The 26,073-nt window shown below is 37.5% G+C and overlaps 1 protein-coding gene across 1 annotated transcript in view; it reads left to right on the forward strand.

Annotated features, from left to right (window-relative positions):
* The first annotated feature begins 224 nt into the window (after positions 1-224).
* LOC149565070 (cytochrome P450 734A1-like) overlaps positions 225-26,073 on the forward strand; it is a 35,089-nt gene continuing 9,240 nt past the window's right edge. The window contains exons 1-3 of the mRNA XM_089818621.1: positions 225-613; positions 858-1,069; positions 1,277-1,518. Coding sequence (XP_089674747.1) covers positions 340-613; positions 858-1,069; positions 1,277-1,518 — 728 coding nt within the window. The 5' untranslated portion in view covers positions 225-339. The remainder of the gene's footprint in view (positions 614-857; positions 1,070-1,276; positions 1,519-26,073) is intronic.

A 26,073-nucleotide genomic window follows, 5' to 3' on the forward strand; every position in this document is an offset into this window, starting at 1 on the left:
TTAATTGTTTCGTATGAATTGATTTTTAAAAACGAATGTCAGCGTTTATTTCTTCAAATGTGGATATTCTAATTTCCTAACTAAAGTAATAATAATAAAATTATTGATCGAGCCAATTACTAAAGGTCAACAACTTCTAAATTGTACTACAAATATTTCAAAATGACAAATAGGACAATCAACATTCATTATCAATCTTTTCAATTATGACAATTAAATAATCCAGCATTTAAAACTTGGCTGTGCAAGGCCTAGACAATTGAAGATTAAAGCATATGTTAATGCATGGAGCAACAAATCAGATCTGGGTTTTGAGTCAACATAGCAAATTATCAGTAAATGGAATGGCTATTTTGGATTCTAGCTGTGATTTCAGCTGGTTTGGCAATGTTTTTGATGGAAATTGTGAAAAAAATATGGTTGAAACCACTGCAACATAAAAAATATTTTGAATCCCAAGGGATCCGAGGTCCTCCTTATAAGTTGTTCTATGGAAATGCTCCTGATATTGTTAGACTCGCAAGGAAGGAAAGCTCTCAACCATTGCCACTGTCAGGACACAATATTGTTCCTCGAATTCTTCCCGCCTATCATCATTGGGTAGAAAAATATGGTACATTACTACATCCTGTAAAACATCAGTGAAATTCTACCAATTAAGAAATATGTTTATCAATAAAGTTGATCTATATGTATATTATCACTTGGCACCATCCAGTGAAAAAATCATATGTACTGTAACGCTCAGTTCAATATGCACTATCCAGAGAGGGATCATATAGCTTGAAATCTGCACTTCTATATAAGAAAAGAACAAATTATAATGCCCAATTCATCATGTATTATTTGTGATGTAGGTCGAGAGTTTGTTTTCTGGTTTGGGACTAAACCCAGGCTTTATGTTACTCACCCTGAGTTTGCAAAGGAGATACTGTGTAATAAGTTTGGACATTGTAACAAACTTCAAAATAAGCAGCTCGGAAAACCAGGCATTGGAAGGTTAAATGGGGAGAAATGGGCACAGCACAGGAGGATTATCAATCCTGCTTTTCACACTGAACTCTTGAAGGTAAATCCTCTGAACATGAACAACCAAAAGATATGAAAAGTTCTGGAATTCTCATTAGCTAGTTGTCATATATTTCATTTTTCATATGCACCATTTCTAACAAGTCAATTTTCATTTCAGACACATTAGTACATAAATTTTCGTTTCTTTTGTTGTCTACAATCTGTGTAATAACAGTAGATTTCCGACTTCTACAATATTTTGCAGGGTATGATTCCCTCAGTTGTACAATGTGGTAACAACATGTTGACAGAGTGGAGTAAAATGGTGTCATCAGGTGCCAATGAAATTGAAGTTTTTAAAGAATTTTGTATCCTTACATCAGATGTGATTTCTCGCACAGCATTTGGAAGCAGTTATGCAGAGGGAAAACATATTTTTCATTTGTTGGATCAACAATTACTTCTCTTTTTTGAAGTGATTCGCAGTGTTCATATTCCATGTTTCAGGTAACAAGTTTTCCCCTTATGCTCTACTAGATTTTTCTTTTCAAGATACCAAATTGAGAGGCGTAGGTGTGTAATTTTTTGAAAAGAGTTAATAAATTGCTAGGCAAATGGTGATTTCTCATATGGTTATAACTTCTTACCAGCTTTTGTAAGGCCTGCAATAGGTTTCGCTTTCTTGAGAATTTTGTTGTATATCGCACGACAAAAGAATGTAAGGTATTTCTAATATGCCAGGGGATGAAGCACATTTGAGACGAATAATTATGGAATTAATCAAAGGCTTTCCATTAATGTGTACTTCAGCTGTTGGATGGAGTACAAATAATAGTATTCCTTGACTCCAGAAATATCACTCCACTCTTACTCCCTCATTATTTGTCAGATTACAATATGTTATCTTTAAGTTTCTGAGAATTATTTGCCCGCTTATACCAAGGCTTTTTGATCCCGTCATGAGCAGGTGGTTTTATAACGCTACCATGTTTTGCACCTAATGGCATGGACACACGTCAAGTTAATACTAAATTCGTGCCTTCGGTTAAGAAAGGGTTTATTTGATTTTTACTAACATTCTAGGCCAACTAAACAGATTAACAACCTTACATATTGACAACCTTCAGAAATTGATTCCAAAAGAAATGACATTTTCCATCTCTTAAAAGGCAAATTTAAATAGACATCTCACATTTTGACTTCAGAACTAGATCAAACAAGCAGATAGAACACATGACTACAAAAATTTCATCTAAATTAGAGGGTAGAAGCAATGGAAAACTCAGTTTATCAAATTTCACTTCATATCAGCAAAACACAGATTTTACATAACTAGATATTGTTTGGCCTAATTCTCAAAACTATAAACCATAGAAATTCACCATTGATGAACATCTGTGAAATATAATTATTCATAAACAATAAAACCCAGTTTTGACTCATAATTGATCGCAAATTCCAAACAGTTTGTGACCAGCCATGATACCCCAAAATAAATTAAAAATACCCAAAAGAGGTAAAACATGGCTCACAAAACCTACAAATCTATGTGTGCCTCAATTCTATTCGTGGATTCATGTTCTAGATGGAAAACCATTTATCTTTTGTTTGATTAGAGGCATGCCCAAGTACTCTAATAAGCTCACTTCTTTACAATCTCACAAAGTGCACCTATTCCGTAAACAACCCCATATTTCAGTGAGTGGGTTCTTGCAATGAATGTCTTGGACCTTTTGCTCATTCTTCCATGATTTCAGCAAATAAACTTTCCCTTTTTGTTTTTGTTTCTAAGACTTTGACTTCTAAGTGTCTGACAGAATGTCTTCCTTCGAAATTTTGGGATGGCCTTTTCTGGAGTTGGTGCTGATTGTTCAATTCCAAAATTTATAGTGCATTAGTTTCATTTGTTTTCAATTCTATGTTATGACGCATTATTAAAATAAACAAGAAATTGGAAACATATGAAAAGATGAAATACGTATGAGATGAAAGACTTCTACACTAAAACAGATGTTCTTTACTATTATAAACTTCAGCTGGTGCAAGAAGTAAGAGCAAGAGTTGATTAACGCACCTCAAATATCTCTCATTTCAATTTCTTATCAACATATATTTGTTCACATGCCATTTCAATGTATTGGAGTCCAACTAATTAAATTTTAACAGTCTAGGTAACACTTCAAATCAGATACACACGAGTTAGGAATCTGGTTTTATGAAAATTCTCCTTGGAAAGAATTCTTAAGGATAAACGGAAACCTTAAAAGCACAATTATGTAAGTTTATGCTTCAACCCAAAAGCTTTCTAGAGATAAATTCAAAAGTAATGTAGACTGTTGCCTTTTCAATCCAACCAAAAGTGGGATCTACTATTACCCACAACCCCTAATCTTGACATATCATTGCAGTCACTCATCCAAGAAAAAACTTCAGTAGTTGCTACTAGCTCAACTCCTGGATTTACAATTTCCTAAAGTTGAACCTAAACCTCATACGACTATAATTTCTATTGGATCAAATGAGAAAGTACAACAGTCATAAAAGATAAGTACAAGGGTAAGAAGGACGTAGGTCTTGCAAATTTAAACGCAACTAAATACAAAGATAAAATGAACTAACATGTTTGCAGTAAAGCTCAAACCAGAAGGGATAACCTCATAATCATCAATTATATGCGCAAAAGGTCCTAAGAACAATTTGAGAAAGCTCATAAGAGAAGGTACAAGATTGAGATGGCTAGGCTGGATTACAAGGATGCTAAATAATCCCATTAGCATCTTTCCAAACATTTGATATCTCTGACCTGTGGTGGTAGATAAAAGGCTAGTAATGTATGTCTCTATGACATGGTTTGTAAATAAGGAGGAGACCTTTGACATTGATACAAAGAAAAACCTCTCCACCTAGAACAAGGCTTGAGGGTGTTGTGGTGATCTAGAGATAATATACAAATTGGAATTCTGTGCAAATAATCTAGACCTTGTGTGATAATGGATCATTTAAATACCCGCTTATTAGAGTCTATAGGACACAAAATTTAAAAGGTTTTTCTCTGTTTCAATCTTCTAGAGGAAGTATGGGTGGCAAATTCAATGACTTAATGATATTTAGCAGGCATAGGTCAATTTGCCAATGGTAATCCTTTAGCCATGTGCATAATGATGCTGGAAACCTTCAACATAAATGATTATATAACCTGTAATCTAGAACAAATATTGAACGCATAGAGCTTACTTGGGGTTGAGCATTTATAGAGAAGTCCTGAATTAGTTTTAGTAAACATCTTCTTTGGATTAAAAGCCTAAATAAAATCTTCTGTAGCGTTTAATAGGCTCTAATAGACTAGCACATTATTTAAAAGGGGAATTTCAGCCTTTAACAATCTGCTGCACCAATATTGAGAGGGCCGTACAACCTTTGCCAAGTGTCATACACCCCTGAGGAGACTTTGAGAAGTATTGAAGGTTACTGATTGGATTGTACAGGAGAGGTCAGCACTTAAATTAACATATATTAATTTTTTCATTTTACTTAGTATTATCAGTTTTGAAAGTAAGTTTTGGAATTTACAGCTATATCAACAGTGCATATATTTATCATTTGATAACCATTATGCACATTAATCAATAATTTTTTCTAAGAAAAAATGTTCCTAGCAATTAATTATTAGTGAAAATATGATTAAACAACGTTGAATGCAAGCTACTGGACAAAATTCTTTCACAAGTAAAATTATGTGGCCAGAAAACAAATTTTGGATGGGGTGGTTATTGCTTCTGAAGCTATTCACTCTATGTGTACTTCCACGGAATGTGCTATGTTTATTAAGCTTGATATGGCTAAGGCTTATGACAGAGTCAATTGGGATTTCTTGCAAAAAGTTCTTCTTGCTTTTAGCTTCAGTCAAGATTGGGTTAGATGGGTTCTTACCTGTGTTACTACTCCTTCCTTCTCAGTCCTTCTTAATGGTGAACCGACAGAGCTTTTTCGGGCTTCTAGAGGTCTTCGTCAGGGAGATCCCATTTCGCCTTATTGTTTATCATTATGGCTGAGGGACTTGGTAGACTTATCAAGTTTCATGTTTCCCAAAATTTGATTCAAGGATGGAAATGGGGCAATGGTTTGCCTGCTCTTTCTCACCTTCAGTTTGTTGATGATACTGCCCTTGCTGGGAGAGCTCGGATTCGGGAAGCTAAAGCCTTTCGGCTCACTTTGGATACTTATTTGGCTGTCTCTGGGCAGAAAATTAATGACCACAAGTCCTCTATTTTTTTCTTCAACACTCCTGAGCCGATCCAACAGAGGATTGCTAATATCTTGAGATTTCAGATTGCGTCTCTCCCTCTGACTTACTTGGGGGTCCCTATTGTGGTGGGTAGACAGCCTAGGCTTTTTTGGCAAAGCTTGCTTGACAAACTTCGACAAAGGGTCAATAATTGGACTCACAGGTGGCTCTCTACCGTTGGTAGGGTGACACTCCTTCAATTTGTTATTCAAGCTCTTCCCACATATAGAAGCATGGTTCAGGCTGCCCCGATGTATTTTCTTAAAGAATTTGATGCCCTCTCTCGCCAATTTCTTTGGAGTGGCAATTTGCAACATACCAAATGGAGCCTCATCAATTGGGATACTGTTTGTCGGCCAAAAAAGGAAGGAGGCCTTGGCCTTCGGTCTGCTATCTTGTGCAGTCAAGCTCTTGCTGCCAAGCTCTATTGGCGTTGGTGTACTAGTCAGTCTCAGCTTTGGGCTCGTATCCTATCACACAAGTATTTACCTGGTGTTGAACCTTCAGAAGTTTCCCGGTTTTCTCTTGAGGGAAGAGGCTCTATGGTGTGGAATACCCTCAAGATTGGTGCTCACCTGGTGAAGAGAAGTTTATTTTGGATCTGCAACAGAGGCACTGAGGCTCTATTTTGGAGTGATTCTTGGAATGGGCATCCTCCTCTCCTTTCCTCTCATCCTCACTTGTAGGCTCTTTGTGATTTTTTCCTTTCTGTTGGATGGAATAAGGTGGCTCACTATAAGGAGGCTTTTAACCTGGGCCATGCTGTGGGTTATAGATGGAAGAATTCTTCTGATTGGCCTCTGGGTGGTTCACTAGGAGATCGGCTGGAACTATCTCAGATATTGGCTTCTAGGGAGTGCAGCTCGTTGCAGGGACCTGATGTTTTGGCTTGGGGAGGTGCTTCTTCTGGCAAGTATTCTGTTTCTTCTGGGTACCTTGCGCTGACAAAGCAACTTTTTGGTGAGGTGGAGGTCTCTTGGTGGAAGAAAGTTTGGATAGTTTTTCATGGCCTAAGTGTAACTTTTTCCTCTGGATTTTGGTTTACAATCGCTGTCTCACTTGGGATAATCTCTGCAAGCGAGGCTTCCAGGGGCCTTCCATCTGTGTTCTCTGCCGCAATAGTGAAGAGACTATATCTCACCTTTTTTTCCAGTGCCCCTTTGCCAAACAGATTTGGCATCTCTGGTGGAGTGTGTGGGGATGCACGTGCTGGCATGTGTCCTCTTTGTCTGACTTTTGGGACCGTTTGGGCCATTCCCCTTCCAAGACTTCTTTTCTTCAAGTTGCTTGGACTATCGGCCCTTCCCTTATTTTATGGCATGTTTGGCTTGAGAGGAATAGAAGGATCTTTCATGATTTGCAGTTTGAGATCAGGCACCTTTGGGGGAAAATTGTTAATTCTCTTCAGGAAACACTCCTTGCTAAATGTGACATCAGTGGGGGTTTGGATCCTTTTGATGCTGGTATTTACTCTCGCCTCTCCTTTCCTCTTCAGGGTTGCTCTCCTTCGAACCCCCACAGCCGCTCTAGGAATAGAGATAAGCAACACCCTTAGCGGGTTAATCCTCAGGGACGTTGGTCTCCTCCTGCGGTGAGCACTCTTAAAATCAACATTGATGGTTCTTCTCGGGGAAATCCTGGTCCGGCTGGTATTGGGGGAGCTAGGCGTGATAGTTCTGGTGATATCTAGTTTTTGTTTTCTATATACAAGGGTTACCATACTAATAACCTCATGGAAGCCCTGGCTATCTTGGTTGCAGTGGAACAGTGTTGTCTATGTGGCTGGAAAAGAATCATCTGTGAGACTGACTCGCAGGTGGTTGTGAACTTATTGCACAATAGGAACCTTGTGCATGTGGATTGGCATTTGGCTCTGGTTATTCAGCAGATCCTTCAGTTATGCAATTCTTTGGATTCTATGTCCTTTATGCATATCCCTCGTGAGTGGAATGGTGTGGCTAATTGTCTGGCTAAATGGGCCTCTGAGTAGGGGCCGGCTTGGAACATTCTTGATCCTAGGATGCTTCCCCTTGATTTATCTCAGATGCTGGATCAACTTGTGGACCAGGATAAAGCTATGTAGTTCTCTTTGTTTCTTGTGTTGTTTAGCTCTCTTTGATATTCAATAAAATTTTTACCCCTCTTTTAGTAAAAAAAAAAATTTGTTGGGGATCTTATTATTGATGTTTCCCATTTGCAAAAAATTATACATTAAGCATAAGGATTTAAGCCCTTTGTGCATTAGTTTAGTAAGAATGACACTAGCTGTGAACTATAACCTTAGAGCCATAAAGATCGATAGATTTAAGAGTTTCATTAAATATATTGTATAGTTGAAGAGATGAATTGGAAAGTATTTGAAGACATTAGCGTTGAATGATGTGAATTAGGGCCTTTAGCCATTACAAATATATGATTGAGAGGCAAGATTCAAACTAAAATATGGTCTAGTGAATTTGACTTTAAAAGGAAGATGAGCCCTTTTTATCTCTCTCTTGTCATTGTACAAAAACTAAATCTTGGATAGAGTACCATTGGATACATTATAGATTGTTACATTAGCAAGCTTACCTAGGGATATGTTCTCTGTCCCCAAAGCTCCTGTACCTGTCCCATAGGCATTTCCAGGATGACACAAAGGGGACGTCCCCGTCCTGCTCTTGAATCAGCTGTTGGTGCCCAAAATGGCAGGAAATGTCACTTAGCCATCCTGGGGTCAGCATTCAAATTTAATAAAGACAACTATTTTTTAAATTTTTTTTGTAGTGATAATTGCGTAGGGCCCTCCAAGGGCATGCAAACAAGTTATAAACCCTAAAAGGGTAAAAAGACAAACTAAAACAAAACACTTCTCACAAGCATTTTGTCCTCCATTTTATCAATTTCAACTCCTTGTTGTGAGAGTTTGCTTGTCGGAGAAGAGGCTGGTGTAAACTAGAGGAGAGATTGGGCTGATTAGAGGAGATATTGGACTGATTGAGTTTGCTACAAATCTAACAAAAGTTCTCAGCTGCAAGTCTGAAGCTACAACCAAGGTGTTTCCTGTTTTGTTTTTTAAAAAAATTCTTGTTTGTTAGAAGTTTGTAGATTTCAAAATGTTTTCATTGCTTTCGGTTCAGACTTTGAATCATGAACAAGAACACCACAAAATGAGCAGTAGCAATAGCGACAGCCTTGAGGGTAGTGGCATTGAAATTGAAGTGAACACAATGTCAATAGACCCTTCTTCAACTTCAGAAAATCCAACCTTAGCTTTGTTGTGAGGTTTTCACACATCGCCCCAAAATCTTGGGGACCCCCTTTTTAATCGCCTTTAGGGCCAGTGGAGAAGGTTAGATGTATTTTTCACCCGGTTTCAACTTGATTTTCCAGAGCTATCAGTTCTATCCTTAGGCCGAATAAGTTCAAAATTGATTTCAACTTGGCAGGATAAGATTGTGAATTTTGTACTTAGATGATTTCTTTTGAAAATTTGGATTTAATTGTAAATTTGAATGACTTTCAAATAAGGAAATTTTTCGTTAGACTTAGGTTCTTGGAAAATCTTTTTTTTTTTGGTGAAATAGAATTTAATTTTGTAAGATGAAGTTAAATTGCAAAATCGATTTTTACTCTAGAGGCAATTTTATTTTTTGTCATAAAATTTTAATTATTTAGCAAAATCGATTTAGAGGAAAATTGCAAAAATTGGCTTTAATAGATTAAATTTGCCTTGAAAACTTTTGGTATTTAATGAAATTGGTAAATTAATATTAAGAAATGGCTTTTGGTTAGCCAAAATTCAATTTCAAGGATGTATTAATTAGCAAACCCTCATTAAATAGAAATTTTTAGCATCCCCAAGGCACCATTCAATTTCGTTTTACAATTTGTGGTTAATTAGTAAATTAAAGGTGCAGTTTTCATTTTAGAAAATTAAAATTTTGGCAAAGTATTTAAAGTGGGCCACTAACTTAGCTTTAATTTTGGTTTTTTTTCCTCTATAGGACCAAGTCGGCCAGCCTGGGAGGAAGGTGAAAGCTGCTATAAAGGGAGTCCCCTCCCATTTCATTTTCATCAATTCATTTGCTCCTCATGCTTGGGCGAATTTGAAGCAAGGGCAGATTTCCAGACTTGGGCGAAATTGGTGGAAGGCAGTTTTTTGGCGATTTTTGGGCAATTTCTCCATTGCCATTGTTGGGCGATTTGTCTAAGGGCCAAATTTTTTGCATTTTTAGGGATTTTTGCTCCACTTTGTGGGCTGCGATTTGTGCCCTAGGTGGCAGATTTTACAGATTTTGCTCCTTCTTTGCTTGGGCGAATTTTGTGGGAGCCGAATTCTGTGGGGGCCGAAATTTGTGGAAGACAAAATTCTGATTTTCTAGAGGGGCTGCAATTTTTATATCAGATTTGGGCAATTTTGTTGGGGGAAGAGATACATATGAAAGTTTGATTTTTGCATAGAAGGCAAGTGTTGGATAAGCTTAGAGGCTTTGTTTTCTAATTTGCAAAGGGATTTGTAATTCTTTGATGTCATATCCCGGGTTCCGAAAAGTTGCTGTAAGATTATTAGTTAAGGTGAAAGTCATCATCTAGAGTTGCAAGGAGTGCTTAAGCTGACATCCATTCTTTCGCTCTTTTCTAAGAATTGCACCACTTGGTTCTTCTTGCCTTTTGGTCCACCACTCTACCATCCCGTAATAGGGTGACGAGCATGGAGGATGATAGTGCAAGTAAGAATCCCAAGCGGGCAAACGCTAAGAAAGACAAAGAGGATATGACGCCCAAAACTTCCTTCTCGAAAATGAAGAAAATAACCGATACTAATATCGCTACAGTGGACATGATACGGATGAGGGACAGACTAAAGGAAGGACAATCCCCCTTGGCAAAGAGGATATACAAGAGCGGAATTGTACATGCAGCAGCTTTTCCTCCTACTTTGCCTTGTCCGGAATTGATTATGGAGTGTGCATCCAGATTTGATCTAGACAGTAAATCCATCATTTTTGGCGAAGGGAAGAGAGTGTTGGCCAACATTGGCGAACAAGCAATTGAAGAGACATTTAATATTCCCCAGAGCAAGGGCATGACAGTTGTAATGGTGGATCAGGCGGCCAAATCATTTCAAGGTAACCAAGAGGCCTACTTCTCACATCTAAAGCGGAATTGGATACACGAAGGAAGGAAAGGAGTTAACAAATCAACAAGGCTTACAGTGGCAGATTTCAAGCCGGAATATGGCGATCTCATTGTTCTTCTCAGCCGGATCATGGGCCTAGCTCAAGCTATGCAATTCGAAAACTGGATGTACTTCTTCATTGATGAAATTGAAAAGGGAAAAGGAAAATTTGATTGGGCTAGGATCATAAGTGAAAATTTAGAGTTGCAACTTAGAACAGTTCAAAACCAAAGGCAATTCTACATGGGATCCTATCTGTTTTACTTAATTGCTAGATTGTATGAGAGTCCGGGACTTAGGGCCTTAGGAGAGATTGGTAATGGTCCGGGGCAATATTTGGTGCATGAATGCTATCCGCAGCTTCATTTGCACAATAACAAGGATTACAAGATGTTTTGCGATGCATTCGCCATGAAGACAGTAAGGGTATTACAAGGGGCGCCTGCTAAGAGACTTTCATCGGAAGCAGAAGCAAGGATTAAGAAGTTTGGGAGTTGGTTCATCCAATTCCCGCAATTCACATACATTAGAGTGGCAGGAAGTACAGTTTGTCCCAAGAGGCTTCCAAGATACCCGCCCGACAAGGTAGTTTTGATGGAATTGGCTAGGCAGCTTGAGCACTATGATAGAGTAATGAGGAATGAGGGGAAAACAGGCGTTTCCTTCTCAATTATAATTGGCAATGATAGTTGCCCAAATCGGGCCGCCTTTGAGGCTGCGGAAAAGGAATTGGAGTGGTATCATCTAGGATGGTACAGAGCAAGACAAGGATTCGACCCTGTTGGTCTTATCAAGGCATCTCATGAAAGCGAATTTAAGCATGTTCCCACTATAGAGGACTTTTGGGCCAATGCAAAGGATGATTTTCACGTGAGAAAGCTAGCTTTCTCGAGATTGTCGGTGAACATGATGAGAGATATCAGATGGAGAGGCCTTGATATTCCCGATCAATTGGAGGATGATCGTAGTGTGTTGAGAGAAGACTATGAGACAGTAGTTGGAACAGAGTTGAATCCAGTGGATTGGGACGATCATCAGGATCCTTCCTTGGAGGCAGTCACAAGGACAGTAGATTTGCATACCGAGTCGTGGTATAATGCCAAGTTGAGAAAGCTACAAAGACAAAAGGTTCTCCTTACTTATGAGATGATGAAACCGAAGGAAGGTCTAGTAGAATCAATCGGACAGAAGGGTGAAGGAAGTGGCCGGCAATCGGAGACAGTTAGAAATAGCAAGAAGAGGGCTTTGGAGGTAGAGAAAAGCCAAGAACGTTCGGAGCCTCCAGCCAAGAGACAGCGGGCAGTGCCGTCAAGGGAGAGTATAACTAAGGCTAGAAGCCAAGAGGTCAATTCGAGTGATAAAGGGGCCGCAGTGGAGGTGAGCTCTGATTCGGAATCAAGTGGCTACAGTGAAAGTACGGAGTACTCCCCTCTCTCGGAGAACCAGCAAGGAAATATGGCAGAAACTAGTAGAGAAGAAGATGGGCCGATTGATATTGAAGAGATAAGTCAGGTGTCTAAGGCCGTTGGTGATGCTTTGTTGGTCGAACCGAATCCGGATTTGGGGAGATGCACTGCACCACTATGGTTAAGGCAAATGCTTATGCCGAGAGGCGAGGTGGTAATGGCTCACGCAGTTGATGATATACAAGGACTAATAGAAAAGGATGATAGCGAGAACCAAAAACAGATGGCAAATACGGTGGCAAGGGTAATCAGAAGCCACAGTGATGGTCACCGAAGGGTTCAGATTGCTATACCAACAGTCAATAAGGCAGCGGATGAGATTGCAGCCCAGGAGTACGAAATAGTAGAACATAATTTGGGAAGAAATACAGATGATATGGAATGTGAGGAGGTTCAGGAAGGCATAGCATCAATCAGAGAAAGATTGAGGAAGGAAAACGAAAAGATAGTAAAGCTGGAGGCCGAAAACAAATATTGGAGAGATTGCCAGCCAATCCAACAGCTGCATCAGGCAGCCCTTCCTCAAGACAGCGGGAGCAATTCAGAAGAGGTATCAGCTCAGTTACATGAAGTAAGGGGTTGGATCTATGATACAATCCAAGATGGGCGAAATTTCTTGCCCTCCTTCATCTCAACATTCCAGTCATTGGTGACTGTTAGAAACAAATTCAGATTATTTGAAGAGGAATGGAAGAATTTTCTTCCCATCAAGGATTCGGTTATTCCTAGGCTGCAGGCGTTCATTAGGCTACCGGAGGCATATTTGGAAAGAGCCCAGTTGGTTGATGAGAGAGGATTGAGCATAGTTGAATCTTGGTATGTCGCATTGACTACCAGATTTAGAACACTTGAAGAAATTCATGATGAGATTGCACAACACGGCCCAAGCGTCGACACTTCCATTTTGACCATGATGAGCGACGTTGGGGTGGCGCTTGATTTTGAGGGTATTAGAGAGGAGGATGTCAGTGAGACAGGATTTGGATCGAGATTGGATGAGTTAGGAAAGGCTGCCGTCAAAAGGAAGCATCTGAACACCCTTTCCTCACTCAATGCTTTTATTGGGTTTGCAAAGGAATATGAGAAGGATCACGAAAGGATACTACAAGTAGCAAACAGCGTGGCAAAGTCAGCAGAACTCCGAGCGAAGCACACACCTTGTCCTCCTATGGAAGAAGTTAACAAAAGGCTAGCTAAGTTCATTGCCTTAGCTAAAAGAACAAAAGAAAAAGGAAGAATTATATTAGAAGATCATCTTATGTAAGCCCAAGTGGCAACTTTCTCTTTCTTCTAGAATAGGACAAGTGTTTGTTTCTGATTGGCCACCATTTTGGTGCCTTCTCATTGGTTGCCACTTTTGCACTTTTTTCATTGGTCCATTGATGAGGTGGCATCTTCTCATTGGCCGATGGGGTGGCAACCCTAATTAGGGTTTTTGGATCCAATCTGGATCGTCGATCTTGTTTTGATCTCTACCGTCCATTGTATTTTGGACCTCTATATAAGGCCATTGGCTCTCATTTGTAAAGGGAGGGGTTGGAGAAATTGTTGCGAAAATAATACCAAAGTGCTCTCTTTTTCATTGCATGTTGACTAAGAACATTGGGTGTTATTGCATGTTTTCTACTTCCACATAGTTAAATTTTCTTTTCAAGTTGAAGCAATTTCATTTCAAGTTGTTAGAGTAAGAGTAAAATAAAATGGATAGTTGCATGGTAGCTTTGGTAGATGTTTGATAGGGGTCAACACTAGGCCACTAGCATCCTAGCGGCTGGTTGGGAGGCTTTGTGTGGTGATCTAGTTTACTTTCCTTTGAAGCGTTGCATCTATGGAGGTAGGGCCGCTGGTTAGCCTTCATTAGATTCGATCCCCGTCCATCTGCTAACCTTCCATTCTTAGGAGTAGGAGTAGTTGAGTAGCCAAATTTCATGCTTAGAAGAGGTTAGTTAGAGAAGTAAACCAAAACATCGGCATTCTCACCTTCCATCGCCATTCACCCTACATTGTCATCATCGCGCCATCAACATCATCTAGCATTCACACCGAACCACCATCTCCATTTTCTCACCAAGATCCAAATTTTTCTCAAACAAGAAAACGTAAGGCCGCCTACGTGATTACCAGCAAATCACATTGATAAAATTGAGCGAGTATCCAACGGTGTAAGGAACATTGGAGTTATACTCATGTCCCATGAGAGATAACTTTTCAAGAGAGGAATTGTGTATTTGATATTCTGTATCGAGCATCCAATTACTAATATGTTATGTAGTGACGCAAAACTCGCATCAACAAGCTTCTAATATACTAGACCATTTTACATGCCCTACACCCTCACTTAAAAAATTTGTAAAGTGTTACATCCCTCGAGGACTTTCAAATAGCTGCAATAATTGTTTCATGGAAGTATGGAGTTACTAAATTGTGTGGGTTTTGATTAAGAGTTATTATGTTTAATTATGAGGATTATGATTAATGAGATTATGTTGTTTCATTATGAGGATTATTGAATAAATAATATTCTTATGAAAATTAATATTTAGGGATGAATAATGTCATACAATGATCTAGATGATTTATTTTCTTAAAAATGTTATGAAGAAATAAATGTGAATATGGTTAATCCTTTCCTTGTCAGCGAATGTAGAAGAAATAATCAAGTTTGATGTCACAATGGCTGCTAGAGATTTCCTAAGGACAGGTAAGCGTCTGAAATCCCTAAATCACACGTAACAGGTTCTTGTTCCCAAAGTCCTGAAGCTGAAACAATCTATGATTTTAGACCAATCAGTCTCTGATATACCTTTTACAAGATTTTGTCCAAAATCTTAGTCAACGGGCTGAAACCCCTCTTGGCCTCCATCATCAACATCAACCAGGATGATTCTGTCCCTGGTCACCAGATTCTTGATGCAATGATTTCTACCCATGAGAATATTCACTTGATGAACAAGAACATAAGTCATGGTATGGCTTTGAAGTTAGATATCTCCAAGGCTTACGATAGAATAAGCTGGGATTTTTTGTATAGACTCCTCAAATTTAGATTTGATTCCTTGTGATATTGGCTTTGAAGTTAGATATCTCCAAGGCTTACAATAGAGTAAAATGGGATTTTTTGGTATAGAGTCCTCAAAATTAGATTTCATTCCAAAGTTGTGAAGACTACTAAAAGTTGCATTGAATTTGAGATGTTTTTGGTAATGGTTCCCTAGAGGCGTTTTTGGGCCTAAGAGGGGAATTAGGCATGGGGATCTTCTCTCTCCTTACCTTTTCATTATCCTTGCTGAGGTATTGGCGGGAATTTCTTGAATCTTATTGGAAAAGGCTACATCCAAGGGGTCAAAGCTTCCACCACTTCTCCTGTGATAGTGATCCAACACTTTTTAGATGATACCATCCTCTTTGAGAAAGCTCCAATGGTTGAAGCTAGGATTCGTGGGTTTGTCCTAGGGGACTATGCTACTGCCTCAGGCCAACAAATAGATTATGAGAAAAGCAGTTTGTATTTCTTAAATGCCAATGAGAACCTCCAAAGGAAAATCTGTAGAATCCTTGCTGCAGATGTGCTACCTTGCTAAGAGTTTCTCTTGGTCTCCCTTTCTGTAAAAGAGGTTAGTCCTTCCTTTTGGGGATCTATTGTGGAGCGCTTGCAAAGGAAGACGAGAGGCTGGAGAGGTAAATTCTTTAGTACTACCAGCAAACTTCAACTCATGTTGGATTGCCTGCAAGGTGTTCTGATTTATTTTGTTCAGAAGTCTTTCTTATTGAGTGGAATGGAAGAGAAAAGGAGAATCTCTCTTGTTAACTTGGAGAGAGTTTGCAGACCTAAAAATCTGGGTGGTTTGGGATTGAGGAAAGTAACTCATATGAGCAAGGCCCTCATGGCTAAAAGAGTTTGGAGGTTGGCTAACTGTTCTGCAAACCGAAATCTTGTGTGCCAAATATTTGAATAACAAGAAGCTTGTTAATAACCTTTTTTGCCCTTCCCTTCGATCGGGATCTAAAATTTGGAATAATGTTATTAAAAGTAGGAACATCTTGTAGACTGGTATAGAGTGGATGATGAAGGATGGCATGTCCATTATGTTTGGGAGGATCAGTGTGTTATGGACTGCCCTCTTAGTGCGAACAACCATCTCAAGGGCCTACAAAGGTTGCCCTTAGACCATTTTGGAATCATAGTGGCTGAATATTTTTCCCCAGCATTTTTTTGAAAGATCTTGCCCAATGCCACTATTCTCATCCAGATATCATTCGTCTTTCCAAAGATTTGCAGAAGGTCACCCACCAGTAAGGATCCCGCTCTTCTCTTTTGGTGATGAATTTGTTTGGAAATTGAATTCTTCTGGAAGCTTCTTAGTGAAGTTATCCTATATGTTGATTTTTGGAAACCAATGGCCTATGAAAGGGTTTAGAACGGTGATTGACCCTAAGATCAATTTCTTCTAGTGGATGACCATTCAAAATAGGATCTTAATCCAAGATAATCTTTTCAAGAGGGGATTCCAAATCTCCAACAGATGTGTGTTTTGCAAAAAGGATGAACAATCGATGGCACATATCCTGATTCACTATAACTTTTCTCTAAGTCTGTGGCAGAAAATCACCATTAATATGGGTTTATCTTGGGTTTTCAATAATGAAATTAATAACTCTTGTGGGATTAAAAGGCCCTATTCAAAGTTTGATAATTTCCCAACTTTGGAGACAAATTCTTTCACACCTCACTTGGAGTATATAGAAAGAAAGGAGCAATAGGATCTTCTAAATAAAAGAGGGCACTACTAAGGACATCTATGCTTCCTTTTACAAAAGGCTTAAAGAGAATACGGTGATCACCAACACTAAATGCTCAAAGCTCCCACCTTCTATGTATGAGAATATGATAGTTAGAAACTAGGAGCTCCGAGACAAATATTCAATGACTGATAACATAAAAAATCATTATGAGAAAGAATATTGTTTGGAGGGCTTCTAGATAGGAGTGGTTCAAATTAAACTTTGATGGTGGATTGGAAAGAAAATATTAATAGAATGGAGGAAGAGAGGACTAACACCCTGAAATCAAAGGGAGAAGGGGTCTCTTGGGACAAATACATGTAAGATCATTAGTGTTGTCTTTGTCGGGTCTCTTGTAGTCGATTGGTAGTGTCCAAGATACAGACTCAAATAGCCATGCCTTTGACAACTCCAAAATAATGGAGCAAAAGAAGGGGAAGAAGGTGAATCTAGCAAGGCCAGGTATTTTTTCTATGGATGCACTAATTTGATCTGCAAATCAAAGACTTGCAAGACAAGGTTAAAGTTATGCACTAGTAAATTGATAGCATGAAAGCTCAAAGATAGGTTTCATTCAAATAAATGGCCTCTATTACACACTATAGTTGGTGTGTCATGAGAGGCCACACTACTACACTAGCGCTTATATAATAGAGGTTTGGAATCCCTACGAATTTGCACTTGTTTGACTTCCTTAGGTAGGATTGGAATAGGATTACCTGACGTCCCTCTCTAAGATTTAATTGGAGCTTTTTCCTTTTTTGCTTCTCTAAGGTCTTGAGACCTCCTTGGGTCCCTGCCTTCATTTTTGTGTTTTTTGTTGTGCTTTAGTTGTTTAACAACCCTTTTGTTGTTGTTAGTTTAAAAGTTGGTCTTCGAATCTTTGGAGTCAATTTTGCGTCTGACAACTCTTTGACCTTCAGGCCTTGTTGTAAGGGACATTACCCTTGTTTTGTTGCTTATTATTCTAAGACATTTTTAGAGGCGTGGAAGGTGATGAATCGAACATTATCAAGTGGGCTTGACAAGGCCAAATTAATATTCAAATATTTTCTAGATAGAGAAAATTAACTCCTCTTACATTTTAGTACATACCATTCCCCCAATAGCTTCTCCTTTATTGCTAGAGAGATGGTCAACCCTTTCCTAGAATTTTTTTAACTATAATTCGCAAACATGTTTAATTGAATGTTTACAAATCTTATTGAGATGAGACTTGAAGCTGATATTCTATGTGTGAAAGAGCTGATAAAATAAATAGTTATACTTTCTTGGATTGGCATTACCTTCTTCTTGTACCCATGTTAATGGTGAAAGGTGTTAGAATTTGAGAGGGTAGTGTATGGATTTCAAATCTAGTTAAATTTGTGCTTTACCTACTTCTGGTACATAATAACTTGATTACTATGTCTGTCCATAGTGCTTCATTTCCTTGCTAGTGTATTATGAAGCATAGCTATGTAAGTATTGGCACCAAAGAAAGATGGGGAATGACATCTATGCACTGTTTTTTGAGCTATCAACAAGATTACAATGAAGTACCAGTTTCCGTACAATAATTGGTTGACTTGATAGACTTTTTGAGTGGCACAAGATGTTTCTCAAAGATTGACTTGAAGAGTAAATTTCATGAAATTCAAATCAAGTGATGAAGAAAATCTACTTTCAAGATCAAAGAGAGACTATAGGAATGGTTGGTCATGCAACTCGGATTGACAAATACACCAAATACCTTCATGAGATTAATGATTAAGGAACTTTTTGTGAGCCTTTTGATGTTATCTCACATTACCCCATTGCTAATGGGGACCCAAATTTTTCACTTATTGGACTTTTAGATGTCAGTTGTTCTATGTCATTCTCTGGTCTTTTGTCAAAAAATAGTTTAGGAGTTTAGGGTTGTCAAGGTTATTCTCTGAGTTTGGGAAGTGTCATCCAAGGGACAAAGATCAAAATTGCTTGAGGTCAATTCTAACAACTACTTTTTAGGAAAAGTTTCTTTTTCCTTGCTTTTTTCTTTTTTGGAAGTTTTTGTTATTGACATTTTAGGGTCAATCTAGGAACTTACTTTTTGTTTGTCTTTATTAAATCTAGAAAGTGACTTTTTTTTTTTGTTGTTGAAATTTTTCTTTGTTAAAGAATTTATTTTGACAAGGCCAAAAGTTGTAAAATTTCTCCAGTGTGCAATTCCTAATTTCAACTTTCAAACTCGTATGGGATTTTATGGAAAAAACATGAAAAGTGGTGAAAGTTTCAAATTTCATAATGAGAAAAAACATTCAAAATTTTGAAAATTCTTTGAAAATCCTTGTTCCAGTATCACATATAACCTGGAAAATTCAAGAAAAACTATGAAGAGGAAACTAATGGAAGCATGGTGATTACTAAAAATTGCCTACATATGAAAGATTTTAGGTTCTTCTCCAATCCAAAATATTTAATATAACTCCTAGAGATCTAGAACCACTCTAAAACATCTCGGTAGTATTTATATAACATATAACTGAAAGTATAAGAAAGTTATACTTAATTCTAATATTTTATATAAATATTCGCCCAAAGAGAGTTCTTTCAAAGTTCGTTCGCACATGAAAATTCTAGAATAAAGCAAATGGAATGACTTGAAGAAGCTTCTAAATAAAGAAAATGGATTGACTTGAAGAAGTTTCTAAAAGAAAACGTAATGGATCGACTTGAAGAAGCTTCTAGAAGAAAACATAATGGATCAACTTGAAGAAAACTCTAGAAAAAAGAAAGGAAAACACCACAAAAGGAAAAAAAAAAGTATTTTCTAGTAGAAGTTTGAACCATGGAGGAGAGCATAAAATTTCTAAAAATAGAAAAAACGAAAACAACAAGTTGGGTTTAATCCTTTCTTACCCCTAATTTCCTATAAATACAAGGCAATACCATTCATTATTCACAAGTTTGGAGAGAGAGTTATGAAATTTTGAGAGGAGATATTTTTCTAAATTTTGAAGGGATTCCTTAGGCAATTTCCTACGTTGTCTTGTGTTTTTGACAGGACAATGACAATTTATTGCAGATTTTAAGAGAAATTCTTCATAAAGCTTCAAGATCTCAGTCTAATATTATCTTAATCAGGACATATTTGATGAATTTGTCTAAGTGTTGAGAAACAAATGGCAGGTCAAGGAGAAATTTCAAGGAAAATCCAAATGAAGTTACAAAAGAAAGGAATGAATTTCGATTCCAAGGTTTTATTAAAGTGGAGGAGAGTTGGAGACACCAACCTTGCTGATGTGGGTCTTGAAGGTGTCAATAAAAGCATGTACAGGCTTAATGGAATTCTTCCTACAATAAAATCTAAAAGAATGATAAGAAATAAAATAATTCAAGTGGTTGGATTTCCACCACTGCAGAAAAATGATCATAAAGCATTATAATATTGTAGAGAGATAGATCATAGATCCTAATGGAAAGGTCCTAGCCCATCATGGAGAAGTGGCTATCAAAGAAGCATTTGGTAGTCTCAAATACCATTCTACTATTTACAAGAGTAGGGATGAAGCAATCAAGATATTTCAAGAAAATGTTAAATCCCATTTAGAAACTATCAATAAGCAATGGTTGTAGAAGCCTAAAACTCATCATAGCAAGATGTCCAAGAATCTTTTCTAAAGACTTCAAGGAGAATTATGGAGATATCATATTTTTTTTCTCAACAAAGTTATGCAAAGTTCGTAGGCTTCTCCATTCAAGTCATGGATGTTCTATTTCATAGAAGAAATCACTATTGGACTAAAGATGATCAATTGGGATAGGATAATTAGTGATAATCTCAATAGGAAACTGAGAGGATTGGATCACGCCAGTCTTTTCTGTTAGTGATCACAATCCACACCTGGGGTGAATCTCTTGTAAGCAATAATTATAAATTCCAAACTTCTTAAACAAGTCACCAACCACAAATATAATAGTGCATAACAATATGAAAGTCAACACCATAACACAGGGATTTTTGATCTCAAGGAAAACGGTATTAAGGGAAAAACCGCAATGGGGATGACACCCACAAGATCATACGCTAATATGAAAATGTCTTTTATAGAGGACCTAATCATATTGGGAGTCGATACAATAAATTTAGTACATTTGTCCCTGTTAAAGGATTGAACCCTTGTTAAAAGTTTCCAACCATATTAGTAGTTGATGATAACAAAAGGCCCAATGTCAGAGCACATTGCCAAAGGAAAGAAGAAATCTACCTTCAAGAAGACTCACTTTCTAAGATGTGAAGGTTAAAGCCACTTTCAAGGATTTATAGATATAAATAATGAATTGACTGATGACAACACACTTTTCTCAATAGTTGCAATGAAGTACACTAGGAATGATAACAAATCCAACTCAATCCTCTTACCAAAGCATCTGACAATCCTTCATCTCTATTGCGATATCTAGCATCAAGGCTCGCATATACAACAATCATTTCACTCATTTCATACATTACAATCAAGGAAATTACTTTCCTTTATACAAGTTACAACCAAGCAATTAGGTCGGTCTGTTAGGGCTTCCCCAATGGACAAATAAATAAATAGACTCAAGCTAAGATGCACATGACACCTTTTACAATTATCATATTAATCAACATGCTACATCATCATGTTGGCTTCCAAAACAATAATCCATACACCACAAGCTAGAAATCATCACAACATGAACCAAATGATGTAGAGATCTCTAGGCATGCACTAATCCAAGTCTTCTACCATGTATTGTGCTTGCAAACCTCAAGTCCATCTTGCAATCATGTTATAGTCAAAATTATGCAATGACTTCTGGCATAATTCTCTATCATCAACACACAAAGAGTTGTGACCATAGACAAAAGGTCTACTCATTCTCAACACATATCCGAGCTCGCAAGTTCAAGAATGTCAGACCTTGTCCATATTTCAATGATCAATAGCCTATAACGCACAAAAGATGAGTCTGTCGAATTCCTGTCTAAAACTTTAGAACATGTGTTGACATCAATGACAAAATCCTATGACCAAATCAGCATGTCAACAATGATTCCAACTCAACAATCTCAACAATATCCACCATTCCTAACACATTCTCCATGAGTTCCTATTTGATTTACATGTTGGAACGAGATTAAAAGTATCTTGGAGTGGATTGCATATGCGAATTGGGAAATAGGGTAATCATTTTAAAGTGTATGATTCTTATCCATACCTACATTTGGAGAGGACTCATTTCAAAGGAGTCAATGCTGCATTTTTAATGCATATCACGAGGAAGTTTCAAGGAGGGATGCACCAAGATTATCACAAGAGGCCAAGTGTTTCATCAATAGGTTTGGGTCTTGCTATATTCAATTCTATAGGTTCACATATATCAAAGTTCAAGAATTTGTAGGATAAACATCACAAATTGTAATTAGGGGATAGTTTTCCTAATCTTGGTCATCAATCTTAAGTTGATAGATGACCTTCATTTGGTTTTGAAATCCTATATAAACCCCACTCCTCTCATTTGTAAGAGGGAGATTCAGAGATTGTTTCAAAAAAACTATTTAAGTGAGTTAATTGTTTAGTTGTTGGTGAATTTAAATATCTTAACATATTTATTCATTTTCAACAAAGAAAAATAAGAGCATATGATATCATTTTATAAAATGAAAAGAAGAGGAATTTCTATGTAAATCTTAAAATGCACAATTTTATGAAAGACAAATCAGTATATAGAGGATTTGACTGAAAATGGATCTAGAAAAGGTGAGAGCCATTATAAATAGTCATACCTAAAGAATATATATAAAGTGGGGAGTTTTTTTGGTCTTCCAAAATTGTACAAGTTCATAGGGTGTTTGAATATCCCTCTGTTGGCATGTGGGTTTGAGAAACCCCACATGTAGATGAAGACCATTGTACAACTCGTTGGGATGTTGTGTGGTTTTTTTTAATACCCTTATGGCCTTTTTAGCCTTTCGTACATGACACACTCCTTTGGATGCATACATGACACCATTTGGATGTAGACAAGGTACACCTTCATATGTGGACATGACATCCTTCAGATGCGAACATGACACCCTTAAGACGTGGACAAGGCACACTTATGGATGCGGACATGACACCCTTTGGATGAGTTTCAGAGCACATCTTCAGATGCAAACACAACACCCTTTGGATGTTGTCAAGGCTCACCTTCAAACATGGACACGAAATCCTCCTGATGTAGTCAAGATAAGGAGCTTAATGATATCAATTTATGCCAGATCTGGTACACAATATTTGATAAATTACACAGAATATAATGAGGTAATCATAGAGAGGAACAAATATAGAATTTCACACAAAATATATCCATGATTACACTAACTGAGGGTCACAGGCAGAATAGGGTGAGAGATGATTCCTACTGAAACTGCAAAGTGCCAGAGTAGGGATAATCTTGCATCTTTGAAACAACAGACAAGCTGAAATCCACCTAGAATTCAGAAATACAATGAATCGTAAAACTCCACAGCCTACAACTATGTGTGACTTAGCCTTATAAATGGGCTCTACAAAACTTCTTGAAGGATTATGAATGGACTGACATGGCCAAAACATTTATAACTAACTAAATAATAAAAAGGGCTGAAAAGATATTATTCTTAAGTTTTGGGGCCATATAAAAAATTACTTTGATTGAACTATTTAATATATTATTATTTTGTCCTCCTTTCATTTTATAACTGAATTAATTAATTAAATGAGTCATTTATAATATTATTTAATTGTTGAGATGACTTAATTAATTAACTTAATTAAGTCACTTTACTAAAATTTGGGGATGCTACAATCCTCCTAGCCCAAAGATTGTTTGTCCTCAAGTAATCCGCAAACTCTAGGATCCCAAACCATGTGTGAACGTTGGTAGCCATATCCATCAATATCTTCACATTGCATCATGATCACATGCACGCACTTGGATTTAGGAAGGAAGAGTAAATCTTCATCAATCTTTTGTTGCTCCACTCTAATATAAACATTGCCATGTTTGACATCGGTAGGATCTTACTCAATCCAACATTAAACACATCAATGCTTAGATCCCAAGATTTCATACTATCATTCTAATCAGTCTCTTTCAAAAATGATCTAGAATCTCAAACCTCAAGTGCAACTTATACCTCCCACTAGGAAGCCACTCATATGAAGAGATGACAACTATGCACGCCTCATGCCTAGCCAAAGGGTAAACTCCATATGCAACCAAGTGTAAAGATTGTTCTTTCAAGGGATCTTTGCTAGAGTTCGCATCATTTACATCCTTGTGGTTGTCTTGGAAGTTTAAGTGTCTCTTACAATTGTTGTCTCTTACATGTCCATATCATCCTGTAGTTGGGGTGAAATGTGAATTTGTCTTCATCGTATTTTGATTCAGATTGAGTTCCTAATTCAAGATCCAACTCTTGTTTTATTTTCCTTACTTAGTACCTATTAAAGGATTCAGTAGCCTTGATCTCCCTAAGTTCACTTGAGTATTCATCAAAGATTTTGATAACGACCTCATGCATAGGTATACTTTTTCCTATTAGAAGTAGATATTCTTGAAAGGTTAGAAAATTCTTCCTCTTTTGATATTTGTTATACCACTTGGTGATTTTAGTGGCACCAATTTCATTCTCTCTTTCTTCCATTTCTTTCATTTCTATAATCATCCATAGTATTCCACAAGCTGGCGAGATTTTGGCTCTGACACCACTATGCTGCCCCCCTGTCGGTGTGTGGCTTTAAGAACCCCTTCATGCAAATGAACAACTCCATGTGATTCATTAGGATGTCATGTGGTCTTTGCAATGCCCGTATAGTTTTTTTTCAGTCTATCATACACAAGACACACCTTCAAATGTAGACACGATATGCTTTAGACACAGACAAGGAACACCTTCAAATGTAGACATGACACCCTTCAAATGTGGGCAATGCACACCTTTAGATGTAGGCACGACACCCTTTGGATGCGAAAAAAGCACACCTTCGAACACAGACATAATACCCTTCAGACGTTTTTAAGGCACACCTTCTATGCATACATGACATCCTTCAAGTGTGGTCAAGGTACACCTTCAAATGCGAACACAACACCCTTAAAATGAGGTCAAGTTAAGGAACTTAATTCTATCGATTTATGTTATATCTATAACATAATATTTGATAAATTGAAAAGTTATTAAGAGATAATCACACAGAGGAACAAATTAATTATTCCACACCAAATATATACGTGATTACAGTAGGTGAGATCCACAGGCACAATAGGGTAAGGGATGATTCCTGTTAGAATGTGAAGTTGATGGTTGTCATTGATGTCAACATCTTTCTCTCAACCTCTGTTATGTTGGTGGATGTTTACCACCAACTTGGAGTATTGGTTGGTTGCATTGATTATCTTTCACCGATAGCCTGTGTATCGGGTGATGTTTTTTACCATTGGCCGAGCATTAATTGTCTTACCATTTCATGCCTCAATGGTGGTATGCATCATTCTTGGTGGATCATCTTTTGGATTGATCCTTTGTGATGTGCGTGGTTTCAATTTCAATTCTAATAACTCTTTTCCGAACGTATTGATCATAACGTTGGCACTAGAGGTCATTGTGGCATGTTGAATTTTTGGAGGATCATCGTATTTCTTGAGGTGGTGTGTCATATCACAAATATGTTTTAACCAACAGATTTGTGGCACACATCCATTATAAATAAAGTATTGTTTCAAGAGGGATGTATGCAAGTCCATGAATTCAAGTTTTAATGCAATCTTGTTCTTATATGCGAGCTATATGTGATGCAAGTGCAGACTTACTCAATTAGTTGATGCGAGGAGGTGCAAACAACAGTAGACTGTAATTGCAGAGGCTCAACAACTATATTTTGTGGTGGTTCCTAGTTCATTTTCATGTATCGGCTATAAGCCTATTGGGAGTAAGCCTTATTCTATTGGCAGTAAGCCTTATTGTATTTTTGGGGCATGGCCACTCTACTAGTGAAGCCTACTAGCAGTACTCTTTCATATTGTAGTGAGCATTTTAGGTAGATAGCCTTGTTGTACAAAATCACCTTAATTGGTGTCACCCTAACTGGTGTTTTTTATTTCATGAGAATTAGCTTCTCTGTGGCTTTTTCGAGTTTGAATTTTCCATGTAAATCCTACTGTTAATTGTGTTGGTGCTTCTCTGCCTTCATGCTTAGCTTCACAATGGTGATTTACTATGCTATAATCGACAGATCTTAAGTAATGGTTGTTGATTGTTTAGTATTAACTAACAAATCGAAAGTTTTATAATTGTGTGGGAATAATTGATTTAACACCCCACCCCCCCTCCCCTGAGTTATTCAATTGTT

Source organism: Cupressus sempervirens, chromosome 3 (assembly GCF_028749045.1).
Source record: "Cupressus sempervirens isolate cs-2001-9-10 chromosome 3, ASM2874904v1, whole genome shotgun sequence".
NCBI lineage: Eukaryota > Viridiplantae > Streptophyta > Pinopsida > Cupressales > Cupressaceae > Cupressus > Cupressus sempervirens.